The following is an 18,821-nucleotide window of genomic DNA, read 5'->3' on the forward strand; positions in this document are numbered from 1 at the left end:
TCACGCCAATAGCTAGCTACATGCTATGCCTGCGGTCATTAGCAAATTTAGCCATTCATGTAGAGTTCCGTCAGGGGAAACACCGCAAAAACTAATACTGAGGGCTCCTGACAGAAACAAGACCCAACAATCCTATGTGTTCCAAAGCGTTAGAGCTAACCATATAGACTGTGTTCATAGACGTTCTGTTCAATACAAGCATCTATGGGTTATATAGGCAAGGCTCATACATTGATACACACAACTGGGAACTTAGAGTCATACTTATTGTGGCTAATGCTCACTACGATGCCATGTTACTGTCACCCACTTGTGTGCAATACATTCATTACACATGAAGAAGTGAAATATTGTGCATAACACCCAAATACCCAAATAGCCTATACGCACGCGCGCGCGCACACACCCAAGTACCCAAATAGCCTATACGCACACCCAAATAGCCTATACGCACACGCGCGCGCACACACACACGCTATACAAGTGGTGTATGTATTAGCAATCGGATTTTATACAATGACACGAACCTAATGCAAAAAAATATATTTCAAATGTCAAATTCAGCAAATTGTGCATCTGCATACCAATCATGTTCTGCTTCACTTTAGTTCACAATGCTTTGGGAACCGTTACTCGTTCTCTACCTCTATAAAAGACAGCACATACACCACTCTGCATAATACTCCCGGGTTCACTAAAGTAAGGTTGACCGATATTCTAAAAAATAATCTGGTCTGGTCTTTATGCTGCTTCTCTTGCGGGTTTTCGCCGGATATGGGAGGTTTTAGAAGGCGTCTGAGGCCAGGTGTGGTGGGTGGTGGGTGCTGGGTGGTGGGTGGTGGGTGGTGGGTGGACAAGTGCAAGAATGGAGAAAAGGATCCTCTTTACATTTGATCCTTTTTTCTCACCCATTTTTAATACCCCTTTGTTTTATTGCACAGTATAAACCAAACCTGCCATGGGAATAGGTCGTTTTAACGAATACATTGCAAGGAGATTCTGTAGAAGGACATGTGTATTGACTGAGCAGCTCCCACAGTGTTTGGTCATTTGCACGTCCAGTACAATCTGTGAAAGACACATTTGGGATGTTTTTTGTCAAACAGCCAGGAAGTAGCTATGTGTTTTCTTTAGAAAAAAAACTGGAATAGTGAGTTGGAGAGAGGAGAAAAATAAGTGGTAGGCCTTGCTCAGTTTATTGCTTATATACCAAACAAAGAATCCTGGAAGCCTGCGCGCGATCAATCTTACTTGCTAAAAGGTCTGACAGCTCCGTGCCCTCAGAACACATTTAAGGCTTCTAACTCTCCCCTGGATCAAATGCAGCCAGGAAGCGGGAAGAAACACTGGCCACTCAGATTAGAACACGTTTCTGTTTGCAATCACAGCTTTTCTGTCGCTTAAAGGGTGTTTTAAGACATTAAAAGTACAAGGAAAATGTAGCAGATGGGCGATAATGCGCGGAGCGGTGAGTAGGCTAAACCAACATCTCCATTGCATTTTTCTTTCTGGAATTTATGTGTGCTTGTTTACAAAAGTCCATATTTTCGTTGGAGCAAACATTTGGGTTTGTTGGAGGTGAGAAGAGTACGCAAAGGACGGGGCTGCTGAGGAGAAGGATGGCTTTTGGGAATTACGCATAGGCTTTGTCTGCAAGGCAAGGAGTGGGTGGCGACTTTCTGTGAACCCTACTCCGACCTACACACATTTTTTACAGGGTTATTCTGAGGGAATGATTTAGGACCCCTTTCCCACGGATGGAAATACAATGAACAACAATTCATTTTTTTCAAAACAAAAAGTTATTTATGGTGCGTTAAAATCTCCTACATATGAGTCAAATCAATGCTGTGTGTGTGTGTGTGTGTGTGTGTGTGTGTGTGTGTGTGTGTGTGTGTGTGTGTGTGTGTGTGTGTGTGTGTGTGTGTGTGTGTGTGTGTGTGTGTGTGTGTGTGTGTGTGTGTGTGTGTGTGTGTGTGTGTGTGTGTGTGTGTGTGTGTGTGTGTGTGTGTGTGTGTGTGTGTGTGTGTGTGTGTTGGATCCAGAGCTGCTCAGTCTATGCTGACAGACCAATTGTTCTAGGTTCCCCTGCTAACCATATGTCAGGATCACAGAGCTCTTGCCCTATAATATCAGTCATTTTGTCATCGTTCTAAAGGAAAGTACAGCTTTTGTAAAACTTTTAAATAATCCTAAAATGCATTTGAGGTGAACTATCAATTTACAAGTAAAGTACGTGTCTTCGATTATTGGTAGGGATATAGTACACCGTGCATGGTACTGAATGTTGCATCGTGTTCTGCATTATTGGTCTGTATTAATATAATTAATCAATATGCTCATTGAATTATGTTTGAAAATCTAAACTTGAATGTAGTCAAATTAATTCAATAGAAAATACGTGTTATTCTATATGTACGACAGCTTTCTTTTTCAGACATGTGTGAATTCAATTTGGGCGTGCCACAACAAAGGAAACTGAAGTACACATTCCCTAAAGATAGTCTTCAGAGAGACATACACAAGCTATAATTGTCATACTTATTTTACGTGATTGCACAATATTAACAGCTGAGATTATGTTGAATACTTTTTGCTTCTTCTAAACCTGTATTATTGTGAGCAGCGAATCCCGCGGCCAACATAGGCCTATTTAGCTGCATCAGATAGCATATAAATCAAATATTCATATGTCCTGTACTTCATTAAGTCTCATCTACATCATTTACATTTGTAAGTAACTATAATTATGAGCTTAACAGGCCATTTTATGCATCCTATAGCGCCATAATACATTTGAAACAGTTCCACCTAAAATGCAGTGATTGAATATAGGCCTATCAGCAAACTTTTCCCACTAACGGTTTATAATTTAACCTATTTTATCCTAACAGATACTGCAGAAGATCCTCGTGAAACGTGTGTTATTATGGATGTGCCCATGCGGAGGAGGAGCGGAACGAGGCCACCGCAAGAGCTTCTGAGTTGCCCACGCGCTAGAGGAGACAAAACAAGAGGCCTACAATGTTTTCGTGATTTATTGTCACTACAAATTAAATACGATGTTATAGATTATGAATGGTATTACAGATGATGAGAAAATGGGGATACTGTTGTTTTTATGAAATAGCCTACCCTCTAAAGTCCTACCAGTTTTTGTCTACCTCACAAATGAGGCTATTTATGGGATATTAAGGTGTTTATTACTACTATTATTCTTATTATTATTCCTTCCTTATTGTAGTTTGTGCCGTTGTGTTCTACGTTCAAATTCCCTCCAAATTAAGGATGAAAGATACATTTCTATTGAAAACCATTTCTTTATTTATCCGAACTGCAGCAGGATGGAATGTATGACATTGAAACAGAAACTTGGTAATATCTTAAATATTTTTTTTTTGCAATAAAAACAATTATAATGTCTGTCCTTCCTTCCAAACTTATTGCATGATTGCGTGATTTACATTCGTAGAGAAATCAAATACCTCCTCGAAGAAAAATAACACCAACATATTATGTGCTGCTGAGAGTCGTCTGTCTGTGGTCTGTCCGTCGTCTGTCTGCCGTCAGGTAAGGGGTAGAACTAGAGGTCTGTTTCCAATAACCTTCTCCCCACATACAAAGAGCACAGGGTGGTTAAATAATACTAAAGAACTCCATATTACGTCAGAACAAAAATAAATAACATGTTGAAAGTCCAACAGAACACAATTTGGGTAGGTCATAGGCTGGAGCGTCCAGACCTTCGTTTGTGTGTGTGTGTTTGTCTCAAAAAACCCTGCACATGATTCCTATAAAGATCCTTCCACAAGTGCAACAAAATGCAAAACAATAACACAAAAACATATATTCAACTGTGGATAAATAACAAAAATTCACATAAAAAAGAATACCATAATATTTGTTCATATACCCTGTTTGATTTTTGTTTTTAGAAACAATTTAAAGATGAAATAGGTCTTTGCATTTGTGCCCCCGTGCTTGTCATATCAGATAATATGTCTGCGTGGAACAACGACACCATAGCAAATAGACATCATATTTTAAGCAAAGTGATTACATTCCTATCCTACTTCATACATTCAACTATTTAAAAACAAAACTTAAAACAAAGAAAATGTGGAAGAAGCTACTGAAGAAGAGAAGGAACAACGCGATGGTAGGTCTGGAGGTATAGGACAATGGGGCGGAGTGATCCGGGGTGCATCCCGGCTACAGATGCGTAAGTTTGGGCGCTTCCTGAATTCTTCCCTGAGAATAGTGCGGCGTAAGGTCTGTGTACGTCGGGTTCGGATCACACAGTCCGTGATGGTGACTATTGCCCATAGTGATTGCTCCATTGTAGTCCATGTGTGTGGACGGCGGGTGCGAGAGATGGGTCAGGCCGAAAATGGAGGACCCGTTGTTGGGCATCGAATCGATGTAGCCTCCGCTAACATACACAGGGCTGCCCTGCTGCAACTGCGCCCCATAGCCCCCATTGCCTTGGAGAGGATGCGCGTCATACTCGGGCGTGGGCGAGCCGCTAGTCCCGGAATACCTCTTCTGAGAGGGCGGGCAGTTGTTTAGGGAGCTGTTCAAGGGAGGAGGATATGACGTGGACATACCGTATGCATTATGAGGGGGCTTATTGTAAGACGTTGGCGACTGGGACTCATAGGGGACACTGTTAACCAGAGAATGCATAGAGGTTAGGTATCCTCCACCCCCACTACTGGGAGATGGACCGAGGGGGCTCCGAGGGGACTGTCCCCCGGGAGAAGGCATCATGCCGCACCCTTTCTGATCCTTTTTGTACTTCATCCTGCGGTTCTGGAACCAGATCTTAATCTGCCGCTCCGTGAGGTTGAGCAGGTTAGCCATCTCCACCCTGCGGGGTCTGCAGAGGTAACGGTTGAAGTGGAACTCCTTCTCCAGTTCCACCAGTTGTGCGCTGGTATAAGCCGTACGGGCTCTTTTCGACGCGGCTGACCCGCCCGGAGGGCTCTTGTCTCCTTGGCAACTCTCAACTGCGCGGAAGAGGAAAAGGAAGACAGTCAATCAGTAACCAACCCCAGCAGCAAGCACAAGAACAAGACCCACAGAGTGACAAGATACACATAGCTGATAACACACGTCTCTCCACATGGACCGACTCAAATACACATATCATTAAGAGTTCTACAAATGCAGATAAAAAAGAGATGTCCCAGTAGACTGTGGATGTTACTAATTTAATTATATCAGACATATCATTAACTATGACTGTATACATGCTGAGGCCGGCTCTTAAGTGTCAGCTATGTTTTACGCAAAAGCCAAATTAAAGTGGTTAAAATTGTGTGTGTGCGCACGCGCGTGTGTGTATATATGTGTGTGTGTGTGTGTGTGTGTGTGTGTGTGTGTGTGTGTGTGTGTGTGTGTGTGTGTGTGTGTGTGTGTGTGTGTGTGTGTGTGTGTGTGTGTGTGTGTGTGTGTGTGTGTGTGTGTGTGTGTGTGTGTGTGTGTGTGTGTGTGTGTGTGTGTGTGTGTGTGTGTGTGTGTGTGTGTGTGTGTGTGTGTGAGAAAACGAAAGATTAGATAGGGTTTTCGGACTACATCCATACACAGCCGTGCTGTGCATTATAATACCTCCTATATCTCACTGGAGCTGTATTTAAACATCTGTATTCCTCGAGGCGCATGAGCTAAACCTCGCCATGCCTTCTCCATTGAGTCTCACCATGCTGAATGGCTGGGGCTCGGCTGCTGCGCAGCAAGGTGTTGGTCTAGTTACCGTTTGTGGCATGTTGCCAACATCTAATAAATTGTAGTTCTAGCTACTGTACAGCCAGAGGCTGAGCGAGAGGAATGCAGCATGCCACCATGTTCCTACTGGGCACTGACATCAGTTGAAAGTTTAGTTTAGATTTACATTTGGTTGAGTTGTCAACTAACTTGAATTCGACATGAAATCAACCAAAAATGTTGATTTAGGTTCAACGTTGGGTGAAAAACATACAAAATTATCTTATGTAGATAACTTTTTGCAAATCTAAAGAGTTTTCCACATTGATTCAATGAGAATCACATTTAAATTGTTGGTTGAAACCTTCTGGAAACAACATTGATTCAACCAGTTTTTGCCCAGTTAGATTCTTTTTTTTAGAATTGAGGAGAGAAATATTTTCATCATCTCAGTTTCAGAAACGAGGCTACTATACTGCTGCTTTCTGGACCCCCGGAAGAGAAGCGGCTTCTTTTTTATTGTTCCTTTATTTAACTAGGCAAGTCAGTTAAGAACAAGTTCTTATTTTCCATGACAGCCGAGGGGATGCCTTGTTCAGGGGCAGAACGACGGATTTGAAACTTATCAGCTCCGGGATCTTCCAAACTTTCGGTCAAACGCTCTAACCACTGGGCGACCTGCCGCCCCATACTGTTTTAGCTTGAGCAGTATGGGAATCCTAATAAAACACCGTTAAAGGGTAGGAAACATGCATCATTATATAATCATTATATATAATTATCCAAATAAAACATTCAGTAATTATACTGTTTCAAACAAGAGCTACTGCTGTAATTGGAATGATTGGCATATGGTTGAGGGTTCTGTGAATTACTGGCATATGGTTGAGGGTTCTGTGAATTATTGGCATATGGTTGAGGGTTCTGTGAATTATTGGCATATGGTTGAGGGTTCTGTGAATTATTGGCATATGGTTGAGGGTTCTGTGAATTATTGACATATGGTTGAGGGTTCTGTGAATTATTGGCATATGGTTGAGGGTTCTGTGAATTATTGGCATATGGTTGAGGGTTCTGTGAATTATTGACATATGGTTGAGGGTTCTGTGAATTATTGGCATATGGTTGAGGGTTCTGTGAATTATATTCATACCTGTGCGTAAAAAGCAAGCTTTAGAATACTTTTCTATTCAATCAGCTTTAGCTGATTTCTGCACAGCGTCTGTTTTGACGTTTCAGAGTTGGAACTACATTAGAGCGGCTCCTGGCATTATACCTAAAACAGACATTGCTATTCGCTGCACTGGAGTTCTCATGAACAGAAATTCCATGCAGCCTTGTTGACACGTTCCACCACAGGAATGTGAGACGTAATCTACACCTCCATTACGATGATAGAAATACTCATTATTTTGTTTAATGATTTGTCAGTTTGAGCGTCATTATTTCTATACAGCCTACACTTTCTGTGTCTGAACTTCTAACTCGAGTGGGGCGGGTGTGGCTTCGTGACAATGATCGCAAGAGCAGCTGCTCACCGATTTGACTACTCCAATGCAGTTCCACCTCTGACACCGCCAAAACATCCATCCGCTATGCGGGTGTCTTCTAAAACCGGTAAACGCTCGATCTGATTGAATCTAGGCCTCGGGTTTGAAAAGGTCCCTTTGGCATTAATTTGGCAGACATCCTGACAAACTCCTGATAGATGTGATTCACTAGATATTCTAGATGCCTGAATGCCCCACTTATTTAACTTCTCACCAAATATATTCCCAAAAGGTGGCCATAAATAGGCCTACTATAGCCTATGGAGACAATATGATTTGGTAAGGCCCTGGGAATTTAAGCGCCTTTGAACTTTGGGTTACATGTTGGTAAACAACTTCCTCCCCATCCCCTGGCTCTTCCTGTAATCAAAACAATGGAACAAATTGGAACAGCTGTTTTTGCGTGTTTGTTTGTTGTCCTGCACACAACGTTGTGTGATCCCGGCCAATATGTGATGTTTATTCTAGCATCAAGTCAACGCTAGAGCATACGGACAACAAATGGTGCATGAAGTAAAGTCTAAAACTATGAGGAATGCATCACAATGGAGTATTTCTAATGAACAGAACTACATCATAATGTGTAGTAAAGGATGCGTTTTATATCAACATATTAAGATGACATTGGAGTTCGCAATAGGCCTCTGGAATGCATAATGATGGAAGAACCATATGACATCACAGGAGTGTATGCGTAATAGGACAAGATTAGGATAGATCATAAGGAATACATCACAATGGTAGAACAATACTTCGTTTAGTTGTGAGGCAAACGTTTGAGAATATCAATGTATGCAGCATAATCAAACCTTCTATTGTAACCTTGGTTGGTTCTTGTTTACGCACGGATAATGAGGTGTATTTTATCACGTGTTTCATCAGTAGTGGGGGTCTAGGTCATATACCTGAGCTGGAGCTACTGGTTTTAGGCTTCTGGTTCTGACGGGATTCTTTCATCCATGGGAAGATATGTTTCCGGGTGGTGGAGGTCGGCGAGCAGTGTACGGAGCCATTTGAGTCGGCTTGACTGGAGCCGTTGCTCTTGTTCTGGTTGAGAGAACCAGGGGGCTGTGACTGGAGAGGGGGTGGCGGGACAGACACCGACACCTGTGGTTGATTGCTGTCGGTGAGGACGGGTGGCTGCGCCGCCTGGATGGCCGTACTCCTATCACAGCTCTCTGCTATCTCCCCCGGCTTCTTCAGTGCGACCGAGCCGTCTGGGGACTGCAGGGAGCAGGCGGGTCGATGGTACTCACTTTCCACATGAGAGGCCCGGGGATATTGAACCTGATTGGCGTCATAACTGAAGCCATTTGCGCTTTGATACGGGTAGCCACTGTAAATTGCGGAGCTGTCGAGGTAGGTTGCCTTTTGCATCTCGCCGTTTCCCAATATTTATTTCAGAAACTGACAGGGTCTTGACACCCTTGTAGAATAACATTGGCACCCCTTGGTCACGTGACGCCTCTCCGCCAATGGCCTCCTCGGGTGAACCTAGGGTTACAAGAAGCACCGTGAGGAGAAGAAATGGTGGCGATCCATCTTACTTTTCAATACAGGGCTGACACCAGCGACTATGGAGGCAAGATAGGGACAACAGTTCTATTGCTATTATCATTTACCTTCTGTTAACAATACAGGCCACAAAAGCATGCACAAACCTCATATCACCACCTGCACTTACGGCACACCAACTGTATCAAAATAAATAATTTTATAAAAGCATATAGCCAATTGTGCCATATTAATAATGGTGCCAAAATGAAATGAGAAAAGACAGTTTAACAGGTTAGTTATAGAACACAAAACGATTGTCCTATGTTGTGTACAAGGTCAGAAGGCTAAAGGTTGTCATTAGGCTTCATTATATTACATGTAATATTATTATTTGTTAGCTAAATTGCACCTAAAAATACTCCTCAAATCTCCCATAGGCCTAATCGTTGGACGGAATACGCGGGCCAGCCCTCAACGCGGTGTGCTGTAGTCTACCCCAGCCCAACCACCTGGCTGAAATCTCTGTCTGGGCTAAAAGCATAAACAACCACATTCCCCAGTTTTTGCTGCATATTTTTGTAGAACCAATGGATGACAGGGCCAGGAGGAAACCTGAAAAACCGGGCGGGCATCCGCGCATCTCCATGACCACGACGTGAACTTTACCTCGCAGGCCTATAATAATGGCTCCTCTCGCTGCTGTCGACGCGGGCGCCCGTCCCGGTGATGTATGGGGGTCAGTAGCTGGCGGGATGCAGAAAGCGGCCGATGAACAGCTAGGCTATGGCTCGATCAGGCACACAGAGATCCGGGATGTAGCCTAGAACTATAGGGTTTTACTAGCCTTCTACATGGCTACTCAAGGAAGAAGCCTAGCTATTGTGGCTACAATGAGTAGGACTGCCCAGTCACTGCTAGCAGTCTACTGGCTGAGGTTGGCAAAATAGGGTCATATCCAACTAGAAGTTATTGAAATACTATCCAATTAAATTGATATATTGAATTGATAGGTATTTATTTTAGTTATTCGATGTGAGCAAATGGGTACAATACACAAGTTTGTCAAATAAAACAGTTGGGTTTTCGTTAGAGTGATTTCAGGCTTAATTTGTGAAGCCTTGTAGTCTTCATAAAGCAACAATAGGCAAACGCTTTTGCCACAGCCGCTCTAAAGGTTCCCTAATGGACATTATGTTTATAAACAAACAAACAAAGAAGAGATTAAACATAAACGAGTAACAAACTATTTCAAGTCTGAAGCTAATTTTATAGCTACTGGCGACTGGGATAGGTTCATAGGCAGATTAATGTAGGCTATTGTGGAAACTTAAATGAAAATAGGAACACATTTGTATAGCATAGTTATCGCAGTCCAAAGACAGTTAATTCAAACAAATTACTGAATTTATTCATGATAAAACGGTGAAAGTGGAGAAGGTTTGTGATGTATGAATTATATTTCTATTCTAAATAAATATATTACTACTTTATTATACTGTTGCAATGTAATACTAACTGTGGGCAATAGTAATAATAGTGATATTACTAAATCAATCGTGTCAATCATAAACATTACCATTATATTAATATACTATTACCTATAAGATATTTTAAAATCATAGAAAATGGATAGATAATTAGTTAACTACCGCTCGTTACAGACAATGCAACACTATAAAAAAAACTGTCTAAAAACCAGACCCTCTTGCCCTCAACACACCGTAGAACGAAAATGAATTATACTACATCCCATCACAACATCTGCTCTTAAAGCCATGATCTGGAAAACCTATCAGAACGCTTTTTGATGAATTTCCAAAAGAAATAGTCCGGTACAAACAAGAAAGACAGGGCAGAAAAGAGAAGACAGAGAGAAGACAGACTCGAGCCTTCTAATGCTCAACCCCCCGCTCCGCGCGAGAGAGAAATCTGTCTGCCTGTGTTGTGTGTGAACTCTTCCTGAACCGAGATGTAAGTCATACAGTGATAAATCACCGCGCGACACAAACTCTTCCATTTACAACCGAGAGAGATTTCTGGCCTGCTTACCTTTTCCTCTGACGACGAATGCAGAGCACAACGCAATATTTCTCATTCAACGACAAAATGGATCAGAACAGTAGTCCAGAGAGAAAGTTTAACTGGGGTAGAATCAGCAGGACCCGCCTGCACCTAGCTCATACAGGACTCATCGGCCACAACAGAAAAGGGAAGAGGCGACTGGCTCTGTGTGTAGAAGAAACGAATTCCCTTTTTTTCTATTCGACGTCGATGGGTAAACCGAGATTACGAAAGCAGGCGCGAGCACTTGGGTCGCCCAGATAAGCGCTATCTGCCCTCACGGCTGAACTTATCACATGCTAGAGCAGTGCCCATGCCTCATACCAATATTAAACCTAGGCTATGCTGGACTATGTGTACAAGTACGTGCACAAGTACCATGCAGACATCACCAGACCAGTGAACTCCCCCGAAACATAGCGTCACCATAGACAAGAACAATTATGCAAATGAACTAGCGCCTTGAACACCGAAAGCCACTTCAAATCGTGTGGCTCTCCTCCCCCACGTGATGAAGTAGTATGGCGAAAATATAGCATTACAAAAACCACGAACACCCATCCCCTAAGTGTTTTATGGCATTTGTTGTTATTTATTCCACACAGAATCAAATAACATAAGTACACAGATTTACGCAGCACAGCAGATGACAACAGCACATTACCATTACCAACATTTTAGCATTTTATGTAGCCTATAAAGCCTTTTGTTTACGAATGGTACTGGGAGTTTTGGTTATTTTCGTTGCAATATTTCACCAATTTCAAAGTTCCTAGGATGGAATAGGTATGTTTCCTGAATGGTATAAAAAATAAATAAACGATGCGTTAATGAACAGGGGAAGCCGCAGATCAAAGCCTTGGTTGGGATGAACCAAGGGAAAGACCCCCCATCAGGCTCTTGGTGAGAAAAAATGGAAAGGAGGTACACCTCCAGAAGGGAAAACAGAGGAGGGAGACTAGAGAAACAGGGGGAGAAAAAAACCGAGAGAGTATGGGGAATCCCTCTGCATGTGAATGCTGACGTTTGCGGCCAAGGCAAAAATATTTATGTCCTCTTGTATCTTTAGGCAGTAAACACGTCTTGAGCACTACTTCTCTTGTCTTCTGAGGCCGCAGGATGGATGGATGGATGGAAGGAAGGACAGAGTCAGCCACACAGTAAAAAGATATAGACTAGAACATTTGGACGGCGTGGGAGGGTGAGTGGGACAAATATTCACGTGTGAGGATATTTTTTAGCAAACATTGCCTTTCTTTTTCAAGGCAGAATAATGACTTGGTATAATTATTTTCTCCTTTGTGTTTTGCCGAAATGCCGAGTCGTGATTTCCATTCATGTGGGCCCTAACTACGAGCTGAGATGTCATGGAGATAGTGGGAACAGAAGGCAGATTGATATTAATACAAAAAGGACGAATATAACCCATCAAACATTGTTGGGCTTTTTGGCAGTAGCGTTTTGCTAAGTTTACAGCAAGTTACGCGTTGCCTATAGTCTACGCCTAGGCTGGCTGGCTTATGGTTTTCAGAGATATTATTTCATTTTAAAGGAGCAAGGCACCTCTCCAAGAGGTGCGATTCCCCCCATCGTTTTTATAGTGACAAATTAGACTACAAAAGACATGTGGAAGAGAACGAATTATTGCTCTCAGGCGTTTCATATCACCACAACAAGCTGTAGGAAATGTATGTTACAGGCTATGGATGTGTGTGTCTGCTACACGCATGTGTGTGAGGGCAATGGAATAGGCGTCTATGTGCTACTTATTAGAATTGAATACGGATATGACCATCAAGCATTTGTAACATAAATCGATAAGGACATAATATGGACTTACCGATGGCAGGGCAGGATCTCGCGAAGACTGTAGGATGGATGGGATTTATTTAGGCAAAATTCTGAAAGAAAAATGTAAATCAACGTTACTAGAGCCATACTGTTTTTTCCCGAATAAACCTATAGGTCCAGGATTACACTTAACATTTAAATGCGTATCATTATCGATAAGAACAATATGTATGCTATAGTAGCTTCCTACCATATTTTACAAGATAGTAGATCATTAAATTAAGTAACAATCCATCAATTTCATTTTGAACAATAAATTCCTACAACATTAACCGACAAAATAAGTCACGCAAATGTATCAAATGTAGTTGAATTGTTATATGTCCTGCAAATGTAGCCGCTATTCAAAAAGCCGAAATATTGTGTCATTTTGTAGTCATATTTGTTCGTTTGCAACAAAGTTAGTTAATGTTCTTTATATAAGACATATCATCCACATTATCAGAAATAAAAATAACACACCTTAAAACCAACAATCAGATATATCGTTCAATTTTCAAATGATTTTTTACAAATTACAAAACTATCCTGAAAACAATAAAGTAGCTTGCACTTTTGTACAGCTTCTCTATTTTTGGGTGTATCTTTCTCCACCATTGGAATTGGATCGAATAGTCATTAGCTCTCGCGCAACGGCTGCCCCATGTCCCTGCGCCCATAAATCACACTCGAGCGCCATGACCTCAGCGCGGCCGCGCGGCCCTGGATGGCACTCCGTCTTCCATTATATCCTCGTTTCCCTGGCGGAGCGGCACAACCCTACAGCTTTTCTTAACTTTTTATGGACCTCGATTTGATTTATCCTTTCCCATGGATAACACCACAAATTAATATATTTTATAGGGAAAGGAATTACAACTCCGAGCAGGACGTCATGACTGCTTTCACCTCGTGTTTTTTTCTTCTTCTCGCCAACAGACGTTCAAATGGCTGGGTTTATTTGCAAACGGATATGTAGGCCAACTGCAAATCTGATGTTTCTGGCTATAGCTGCCTAACCTGCATACGGTTCTCTAGCTGAACAAATAGCGAGTCTCTGTAGCATAGCAGAGGAATCTGAGGATTCTGATGAAAATGAAACTGGGGAAAATTTTAATTATATTTATTTTTGGGGGGAGGGGATATTTAAAACACCAGTGTAGTTAGGCTACACCATGGGATGGGAAATTGTTATATAGGCTTGGAAACTAAGCTCAAATGTTCCCACGGTATAGTGAAGGCAATATCAGTGAAGTTATGTTTAATGTAATTTATTTTAGTAGCCAAAAACGTGAATATCGATACTCTTTAAAGATGTTCCAGTCTTAGTTTTCCAGCCAGGCAAAACCATGGAGTCTTTTTTCTTACTGACCTCTGATTCTCGCGGCAATAACTCACGACAGTAACGAACAATCGACGGAAATACCTCAAAATAAAATCCATCCTCCCGAAGCACGAGCTCTGACTCTGTCCGCGAGGAAAAACATATCCGTCCGTGACAGCACTATAATACCGTCCACAAAAACCAAGAACATCTTTCTCTCCTCTTTCCCTCTTGCTTCCTCTCGTTGGCAAATGTCTAGAAAGCCCCGACTCCATTCACGGAAAGTGGGGTGACGCGCGCAATCGTTGTATGGCCAGACCGGGGCTCCGGTTTTTTCTTCGTGCCATAACACTGTATTATGCGCCCTGCTCACGTGACACAACGTCAACTTAAATCCCTTTTATTTGAGCCTGTGAATCATTAATGGAGGCAGTCATTGCCCCTGAGGAGAAACGGATCACTTTGGAGGGAGGATAAAGAGGGTGGATGACACTGCAATGTATCTGGCAAAGGGACATATCTCTCGCAATGCCACTTTACATTCACACGTCACCCGATTCCAAAGCGTGTGTGTTCAGTCGGTTTTGGAGGCTTTCGAGTTGCGCAGCGGTCTAAGGCACTGCAACTCAATGCTAGAAGTTTCACTACAGACTTTGGTTCGATCCCGGGCTGTCTCACAAAAGGCCGTGATCGGGAGTCCCAAGGGGCGGCGCACAATTGGCTCAGCGTCGCCCGGGTTAGGGAGGGTTTGTCCGGAATAGGCCATCATTGTAAAATAAGAATTTGTTCTTAACTGACTTGCATAGGTAAATAAAGGTTAAATATCTGTAGTGCCCATTTAAGTAAACAGAGAGTGCTAATCCCGATGCCATATACTGCGATCATTGGCTAGCTAGCCGTGAGCCACTGGCAGAGCAAGAGAAGCGTTTGCCGCTGCGGTGTGACTGCAGCTGGGACTGCGAGATACAGAGAGGTCTTTACGGGTGGCGGATGGATCATTCAACACCTGAGTCACCCCTTACTATTTTATTGAGAGATAAGGCTGGGGCTATTGTGTGCAGAGGCCCTCATCATCACCCCACATCCCGAGCTATAGTCTACAACCACTCACTCACACATTCAGACAATAGCCTACATGCTGGCGGACCAATGGAAATCAAATGTCTTATAGTTAGTTACCTGTCCGAATGCTGAGTTAAAGGTGTGCGCCCCGGTAGCCGGGAGGTGTGTGTGTCAGTCAGTCAGTCCTGAGCTGAGAGGGCATAGTGCATGCGGGAGCTCATTGAACTGAATATTTACCCCCCTGGTCAGTGCAGAGACCCTCCATTCATCCTGCAGCTCTTATGCATTCCCTACGGCCAGTTGAGTAATGCTGGAAATTATAGGTTCGCACAGAGGTCATACTCAATTCCCAGTATGGGGAGGGGGAAGGATCAGGTGGTTATATGGCAACTAGCCTACTTTTATGAGATGAGGGCCAACGACAATAGTAATTTTTGATATAAATGCATATTCTCTTGCAATCCATAATAGGTCCACAACTTAAATTATGAACGTATTGTGGCGCACTACATGATATCGTTTAGCCTTCCCGGGCATTGCCTAAACCTTGACCGGAAGAGCAGCCCTTCTCTCCGCACCGTTTGGCGCTTGATTTCCGTCAACACTGAGCAGCGGGCGAGGAAATGTTCTTCCACCATAACTATTAATCACGCCAAGCGGACATGGAGCGCATCCCCCTCCCACATCACAGCACCCTTTGTCTTCTCAAACTACAACTTGAGCCGTTTAAACTTTTAAAACCTGAACAGGAGGGAACACTCTCTTATCAGTTTACATTTCAGACCACTTTATGGATGATTGGGAGTGAGGAGGCTATGCATTTATTATTTATGTTGGATTACTATTAAGGGGGAATCAGATTTGATTCCCATTAATTCATGTTCTAGTTTTTGTGAAGAGGTGAAGTCATTTAAACTCATTTTTAGAGTTTGGCCTGTACTTTGGGATACATTTTAGTGATACAGAAATGTGATTAATATCTTTCTCTGGTCTTCTAGTTCGGCCAGATTTGCATACCACTCCACCAGCACGGAGAGCACGTGTATTGCAACACCGTAGAGCGTCTGGGGCTGAGCTGACTGTGAACGGAAAACAGACCCTTTCTCCCACGCCAACTTTCGCCACCGCACCTGAACTTTTCCCTGACCCAAACCGAGGCGCGGAGAGTCGAGTATGAAGTTATTTTGGTTCAAAAACAAGGAGAGGATGGAGACTATATAACCAATAAGAGCTATACCTTCCTTTTCAGCTGGGAACGTTTTGGGTCCTTGTTTTTAACGGGCTCTTGTTGGTTTCAGCAGTTGATTCACCTATTTCTTGGTTTGTATGTATACATATATTAAAGTTAGTAACATAAAGCTTGTAACCTAAATCCAACTTCCAACATTTACCGGCCTTGAGCTGTAGACTTGAGCCGTAGACAGTCCTCTCCACACCGCTCCGTCATTGGATGTTCGCCAGACGGCGGTGCATCTCCACAATGTTGACATTTGAAGCTCTTAACAGCGAGCCTTGGGTTACCGATACACTCAGCAGAAGATAACTCTTTCTCAGGGGGTTTACATCGGCCAACATCAAGGCTAATGCGAAATTCAACGCCCTAAACTGGTTTGGCGTGCATGCTAAAGCAGAGAACCCTCGGTTGATCTCGCTATACTCTCCATAACGGACGGACTTCTGTTGTGGCGGTGGTTTGTTTTCAGTATGTGCTGTAGAAATAAAATTGTAGTGGTAATAATGTTGAATTTTGGTTGTCAAATTTGTTCATGCATTTCCATTGTAACGTTTGATAGTTTATCGTTATATATATTTAGTGTAGTGAAGAGCTAATTAAATAAAGCTAAGAACAAAACACAAAACGTCTTAATTTGACCTCAGAGCAATAATAATACTGGATAATAATAATAATACATTGAATTAGTTCTGGGAAGCTTTAACTCAAACTAATACATAACGCTCAAAGCCATTTTTAATTTATTTATATGCCTATCATTCTTAAAACGTATATTGCATGCTACATGAATCTTCCATAACAGCCTATAGCCTAGTCAGTCTTTCGTGGAGAGGATGAAGATCTGTTAATGTTTAACTGACTTCTTGACTGTTCTTTGTGTCTTCTCTGTTTGAGGCGCCCTTTCAACAATGTGGACAACACATTCATGCCCAATAGCCTACTGATATTTGCCTTCTAAAATAGTCCATGTGGCTTAGCTACACGACGAAACATACGTTAAAATGCACATAAATTACTAATTTTAAAAGTATATTTTTTTACAAAATGTTTAGTAAACAGTCATCTTTACCTAATGAAGACTGAATACAGCTTTTCAAACAACAATTTTTTTACCAAAATCTAACAATCCTTACAATTCAATAAAACGCAGTTTTATTCATACCATTACGAACAAATGCGTTTTTGTATCAAGAAAATACAATTATAAGTGACAGAGCATGCTGTGTGTGAATAAACATGGTAACTCTTCCTCGCGCAGGGTCATTGGGTCGCTTAAGGTAAGGTATATTGTGATCACGTATCGAGTTAATTGCATTGTTTCTTTACAATTACCTTATTTATGCTCAATTAGCGAAGTGGCATTTCTGTGCTCTACAGCCTTGAATGTAAGCCACAGGTCATGAGCGCACAAGTAGTTACACTGCATCTCTTTGTCAGTCTCAGTAGCATTATAACAACGGGATATCGTTACATCTTTTATCCGTTTATTTTACAATATTATATGAGTTTTCTCAACGTCTATGCCACGTTGCAATTCCATATCAGCCTCCTCGGTGTTTTTTGAGTATTTTAGGGTACATCTGCGCATAAATACGATTTTATGGAAAAGCACAGATGCTATACAGAAGTTTGTACTTTTCCACATTCTGAAGCGCCTAGTGCATAACCTCTAGTCCAACTCTACCGCCTAGGTGTGCGCCTTAAACACGAGCTGAATGCATTATTCGACCATAACAACTACCTCTAGTCTACTTTCATTGAACACCTACATCTTCATATTCAGATTCCAGGTAAACATTTAGAAATTGATAGTTTTAAAGTTAGCCAATGACTACATGGCGGTTACGGTTACGCATTTTGGCCACAAGGAACCAGTCGCCTAGCAGAGGAGTCTAACCCACAGAGCTGCGGGTTAACATGAGGTTTGTGAGCAAGAAAGCCTTATAACAAAATAACAGCTGAATATACACAATTATAAATCAATCCCAACCAAATATCAATGAACTGGACAGTTACATTGGTCTCAAACTTGGAAACAGCACAAATTATTCAGGAAATAAAATGTCAAAGTCTACTCACAATCAGACATGACGGCCTCTATCCAGCAGGGAAAAGATGGTAAGGAGCGAGAATTTAGCAGAAGGAAATATTTGATTCGTGCTCCGCGGTGGATCACTTCAAATGAGAATACTGCCGATTTTCATATCTATTTCTGACCCAAGGGCATTCATTATTGAATAAGTCACGTGAGCAAGCATATTAACATTTTAGTACATTGGGAGTGACCTCTATTCGGGTTTTAAATGAGCTCAAATGTCTAATTTAACCATCTCGAAATCGTGAGAGACTGTAAAACATGTGCCAATCATCCAAAATGGCAATTTCTCAACTCCACCTCTGCGCCATGTGCTGGCACAGAAAAGGCCTAGACTAAGTTGGCAAGATACTTTTTTGTCATTTAATTTGTTTCCTTAATACATTACATTTAATTGCACTTGTATCCACTTAAAGCGCAGATGGAGATGTAGATGTCTGAAGATGTAGCCCTATCATGCAT

At 42.1% G+C, this 18,821-nt stretch overlaps 1 protein-coding gene and 1 long non-coding RNA gene across 8 annotated transcripts; one reads left to right on the plus strand and one right to left on the minus strand.

Annotated features, from left to right (window-relative positions):
- The first annotated feature begins 865 nt into the window (after nt 1–865).
- On the plus strand, nt 866–3,427 carry LOC124043204. The gene is made up of 2 exons (XR_006840282.1): nt 866–1,468; nt 2,895–3,427. It is a non-coding gene; the product is annotated as an uncharacterized LOC124043204 (long non-coding RNA).
- LOC124043199 (homeobox protein Hox-A3a-like) lies at nt 2,026–18,552 on the minus strand. Of its 7 annotated transcripts, none has more exons than XM_046361500.1 (5): nt 18,344–18,552; nt 12,655–12,715; nt 10,803–11,917; nt 8,162–8,750; nt 2,026–5,009 (listed from the first exon to the last, which is right to left on the minus strand). In XM_046361500.1, the coding sequence occupies exons 4-5, from the start codon at nt 8,631–8,633 to the stop codon at nt 4,213–4,215; spliced, it is 1,269 nt and encodes a 422-aa protein (XP_046217456.1). In that variant the 5' UTR covers nt 8,634–8,750; nt 10,803–11,917; nt 12,655–12,715; nt 18,344–18,552; the 3' UTR covers nt 2,026–4,212. The 7 variants fall into 7 exon arrangements, with proteins under 7 accessions (XP_046217456.1, XP_046217455.1, XP_046217454.1 ...); XM_046361499.1 differs by lacking the exon at nt 18,344–18,552 and adding an exon at nt 14,071–14,304; XM_046361498.1 differs by lacking the exon at nt 18,344–18,552 and adding an exon at nt 14,071–14,304 and having other exon boundaries at nt 10,803–11,920.
- Between the last annotated feature and the right edge of the window lie 269 nt (nt 18,553–18,821).

The sequence above is a fragment of the Oncorhynchus gorbuscha genome, linkage group LG09 (assembly GCF_021184085.1).
Source record: "Oncorhynchus gorbuscha isolate QuinsamMale2020 ecotype Even-year linkage group LG09, OgorEven_v1.0, whole genome shotgun sequence".
Taxonomy (NCBI): Eukaryota; Metazoa; Chordata; class Actinopteri; order Salmoniformes; family Salmonidae; genus Oncorhynchus; species Oncorhynchus gorbuscha.

Bases quoted from the DNA above. Each gene is read 5' to 3' on its own strand.
- LOC124043199 (XM_046361503.1), bottom strand. From the start codon at position 8,633: ATGCAAAAGGCAACCTACCTCGACAGCTCCGCAATTTACAGTGGCTAC. The intron at 5,010-8,161 runs GTATATGACCTA...TCTTCCGCGCAG, and splicing joins AACCAGTAGCTCCAGCTCAG to TTGAGAGTTGCCAAGGAGAC.